Raw genomic sequence first — 4681 nt, 5'->3', positions numbered from 1 at the left:
GAAGGAGCGCTTTCGCAGATCATTCACCCCAACAGCAGTTAGACTTTATAACTCCTCAATCACGATGTCACGACTCACTGGACACTGTGAACATCCACGGTCACCACTTCATGCATAATGGACCTTCCATGTGTATGGACATGTGTAGGTACTTATTTGTATTTTTGTATTTCCTTCTGATATCTGTACCTGAGCTGAGGTAATGCAAACATTTCCCCGTCGTGGGATCAATAAAGTCTTATCTTATCTTATATCTGTGTCACTGTCTCTCCCAGGTAAAGCCGCATCTGCATCTGTGAGTCTCTCCTGTGCTTCTAAACTTCAAAAATTCAAACCTGTTATTTACTGTCGCTCCAACAACACCAGATAAGTGTTTGGATTCCTGACGCCATGAGTTGAACTCAGGTAAGCAGTAGAAAATGGATGGATGGAATTTATAATGAATTATGTAACCACACAGTCTTTAACAACCTGAGTCATAAAATGATCGTGAAATTCTTCAGCACAAAAACAGGTTAACAGCTTTAGTTGAGACACAGCAAGCCTTCAGAGAGCATCGCCCTGCAGCTGGAACCATGAAGCTCAGGTGGATCATTCTGCTGTTTGCTCTGGGTTTGGTAAGAGAACCTCTTCATGTGGATACAATGAAAGTATCTATTACATTTCCAGGCAGGATTTGAGTCCATTCAGTTTCACGGGGATAATATTAAAGTCTTCTCTGTTGATTGATTGTTGTGCCTTCTAATTTACTTTACAGACAGCAGCCAAACTAACCGGTGATACAGGTGAGCTAGACATTATGTTTTAGGTGCTGATGTTACTGAAGGAATGTTGGACTTATAATGTCACTGTTCCATATACTTCTTTGTATTACTCTTGTCCGGATATTAATGCTTTAGTAAAACAACCATTTTCAGCCAATTCTGTGTTCATGTTATTAGAGTTCACAGGTCTTTTATCTTATTATCACTGATTCCTTACCTGCAGAAATTGATGTTGACGAAGGCCATGACTGGGACATCATTAACGTCAATGAAGGTTTGTTCTTGTTCACTGTTCTTGTTTCATTTTGCTTGATAATGTCTCTCTCTGAGGAGTCGGTGAAATTATTTTATTGTTTTCCCTTTAGCGGCTGGGCTGGACCTGTTGGAAGGAGATATTATTCAGGAAAAAGTGAGTTTATCCTTTGTCATGAAAAGCCTGAGTTTTATATTTTTATTTCTTTTGGGTTTTTCTATATTTTAGTAGTGCCACTGTGTTAAGTCTGGAGTTTTTACCATCTTTGTAATCTTGTTTCTGTTAGTGTTTAGGATTGTTTCGAATTTTGATTGTTTGTGTTTTAATTAGTCTAGCGTTCCTGGTGTCTTCCTGTATCTTGCCAAATCTTTGTCCAAGATGATAGAGATTTCCTTTTTAGTCGCTTCCTGTTTTATTTTGATAGTCATTTGTTTCTTGTGTTCAAATTTTAATTAAATTTCCTGTGTTGTGACCTTGGTTGTTGCAAGCTGTGTTTTCTTTTATTTCTGTTTCCATGTCCGTTGTTATCTTCTGTGTATTTATGGTTTCTGTCTGCCCTCAGTACTTTGTCATGTTGTACCGTTTCCTGCCGGACTGGATTCTAGTGTTTTCGGTTTGTGGACTCATTTTAGCCCCAGTTGTGGATGTTATATTTGGTCACTTTGGATTTATTTATCTTCTGAAATAGCTTATAGGACCAAATTAGGAACTTAACATCTCCTTCTATTGATGTCAGTGAACCAGCACATGATATTTAACATAATGAAAACACAGATAGACTGCATATAGAAGATGACCATAAATTCTTGGTCAGAAAAGTGATGGCAGTGCTAAAATGATTTAAATCTGCATATTCTTTTAATGGCATGCAGATGGCGTCTCTTCTGCTTGCAAAAAAACATCCAGTTGTTTGTAGTTTTCATTATAGGCTCGAACACTAGTTTCAAGTCATATTACATCATTAAATGAGTTTTTTAAATTTTAGTAATTAGTAGAGTCTTAAAGCAGGATAAAAGAAGGTTCACTGGCTTAGCAGGCATTTTTACAACATAACAGTATTCGTGTTTCCCTTTAGACATCCGACAGAAACTCCATCATAGGTGATCAATATCGCTGGCCAACAATCATCCCCTACTACTTAGAGGACAGCCTGGGTAAGACGTTCTGGAAACTCTCTTTCACAGCAGTTGTGACTCTATGCACCAAATCATTATGCTTCTCTATTTTATTTTGCACTTTGTAGAGATGAATGCAAAGGGAGTGATCCTGAAGGCTTTTGATCAGTACAGACTGAAGACCTGCATCGATTTCTCGCCGTGGAAAGGAGAGGAGAACTATATCTCTGTTTTTAAAGGCAATGGGTGAGTCAGCCTTCAACCATCTGGTGGCTTGTTAAAGAAACTACAATAACATTTGGTAATCATTCCCATGACCATTCCCCAAAAATATGGTTCTATTATATTAAAAAATATATATATATATTACTATGGTTTATGATACAAAATATTTTCATAAACTTTTACACAACTTGGTGACATAAATAAACATAATTCATAATACTTGACATAACCAGTAACTGGTAAATGAAATCAATTACAAAATCTAAAAAAAGATAATAATTAAGTGATAAATTACATTATTAGTGGTAGCTTTAATTGTATTACCTGTTTGCCTTCTGCTAATATTCACGCAGTTTGTGAGTTGAGCCTGGAAGACTGGAGATCTGTGTGTTTAGAGATTTGTACTTCTAGATTTCTTCCTCTACAGATGCTACTCCTCTGTTGGCAACCGGCATGTGGGGAAGCAGGAGCTTTCCATTGGTAGTAACTGTGATAGTCTGGGAACAGTTGAACATGAGTTCCTGCATGCTCTCGGCTTCTGGCACGAGCAGTCCAGAGCTGACCGTGACGACTACGTCGACATCATTTGGAATCAGATTCAGTCCGGTAAGAGTGACAAGTGTGAATTACACCTCATTTAATGTAGAATTAGATTAGACAACCATTAGGAGTTTGTGTTTCCCTTCTAATGCCTGTTGTCAGAATAATGACAGACAACTGAAATATTGTGTCAAATAAGGGTAATTTCTTCTTGGTATTCCTCAGGTAAAGAGCACAACTTCAACACATATGATGACACAGTGTCCAGTGCACTGGGGGTTCCCTATGACTATGGTTCTGTAATGCACTACAGCAAGACGGCCTTCAACATCGGCTCAGAGCCGACCATCGTCACAAAGATCCCCCACTTCATGGATGTGATTGGCCAGAGGATGGGGTTCAGTTCTAGTGACCTAACTAAGCTCAACCGCCTCTACAACTGCAGTGAGTCATGACAACTTGTCAAAAATGAATCACATATAGTACAAGAAATGCAGAAACCGTACAGAATATTCAAAGGTGAGGAAGAAAACATTCCACACCACAAAAACTAGTGAGTGCTAATGAACTATTAATGTCATAAATTAAGTGTTAATGGCCTTTTTTTCTTAGAACTATGTTTAACCAAATGAAATACTAATCGTGTCATGCAATAAATAAATCTCTTTAGTCACTCTAATGTGGATTAGCATGCTAAGCTAACACGTTGGACTCGATAAAATCCCCTGAAATAGATTATTATTGTATTAAATGGAGCGAAAACTGAAAATATTTTAAGAGGTTGTTGTTTGTGGTGACTCTTTGAGCATTTTCCAACAATTTAGACAATTATGGCAAGGAAATTTAAAATTTACCCATACTCAACCCAAACAACAAGTTCTGCAAAGTTCATGTGGTAATTTGTGCATAGTGTAGCAGACAAACAGAACTGACAAAACATGAGATTCCAAGTAGGAACTCTAAAGATGTCTAAGCACAGATCATGAAACAAAGCATGAAAGAAACATTTGCTCTTTGTGTTCAGTGTGCAGCGAAAGCTAATCTAGCTCATTTTCAGCATTTTCATATCTTCATGTTTTTCTTAAGTCATCATCAGCTGAACATCAAGATGGGAAGAAGCATGAAGATGGGAAACAATATTTAAATTCATAACACATGATGGGTGTTGTTGTAAAACAGTAGATAAAAATTCTACACGTATATTGAATCTACAGTGACCGATAGCACTTTGAACAAACAATAAATTGAATCAGTTCATTAAAACCAATGTGCAATGATAACCAAGCAGTGTTGCACAGATTAAAGTCTGTCTGGCAGAAAATGATGAGATTATACACTGATAATCTTGGACAATAAACCATAATCAGTCTTCATAGTTTAATAGTAAACCATAGTTTAATCAACAGATTAACTTTCCTCACGCTACACTGTACAGTGTTATGTAAGGCACAGGTGATCGGCGCAGGTGCCGATTTGTTTCCTGTCTTCAGGTCAACACACAGGAGCTCTGGAAGTCTGCGAGTTGTTTTCTAGACCTAGAAGCTTTTTGTAGTATGATATCATAACATAGCCACATGTGGATGGTTGTACTCTCGCTGTTTATCTGCATTATCACAACTTAGTTGTCAGGCTCTTTATCAGCACTTTGTTTCTTTTTAACAGACTTCAATGCAGCCCAATAAAACTTGGAGCTGTGATAACACAGCTGAAGAGAGCGGAGCACATCAATAACTCTTGCAAAACAAGTTTCCATAAAATAAAAATCTTATACTAGGCAAGGCAAG

The 4681-nt window shown here is 37.5% G+C and overlaps 1 protein-coding gene across 1 annotated transcript in view; it reads left to right on the top strand.

Annotated features, from left to right (window-relative positions):
- Positions 1–575: 575 nt before the first annotated feature.
- Positions 576–4681, top strand: part of mep1ba (meprin A subunit beta a) — an 8170-nt gene continuing 4064 nt past the window's right edge. Inside the window, exons 1-8 of the mRNA XM_005727284.1 lie at positions 576–617; positions 758–785; positions 988–1038; positions 1130–1173; positions 2093–2171; positions 2261–2378; positions 2785–2963; positions 3123–3341. Coding sequence (XP_005727341.1) covers positions 576–617; positions 758–785; positions 988–1038; positions 1130–1173; positions 2093–2171; positions 2261–2378; positions 2785–2963; positions 3123–3341 — 760 coding nt within the window. The remainder of the gene's footprint in view (positions 618–757; positions 786–987; positions 1039–1129; positions 1174–2092; positions 2172–2260; positions 2379–2784; positions 2964–3122; positions 3342–4681) is intronic.

The sequence above is a fragment of the Pundamilia nyererei genome, unplaced genomic scaffold, assembly GCF_000239375.1.
Source record: "Pundamilia nyererei isolate P.nyererei 1_Seehausen unplaced genomic scaffold, PunNye1.0 scaffold00023, whole genome shotgun sequence".
Lineage (NCBI taxonomy): Eukaryota > Metazoa > Chordata > Actinopteri > Cichliformes > Cichlidae > Pundamilia > Pundamilia nyererei.
Note: the sequence above shows the minus strand (reverse complement) of the source record. Positions and strands in the feature narration are given on the sequence as shown.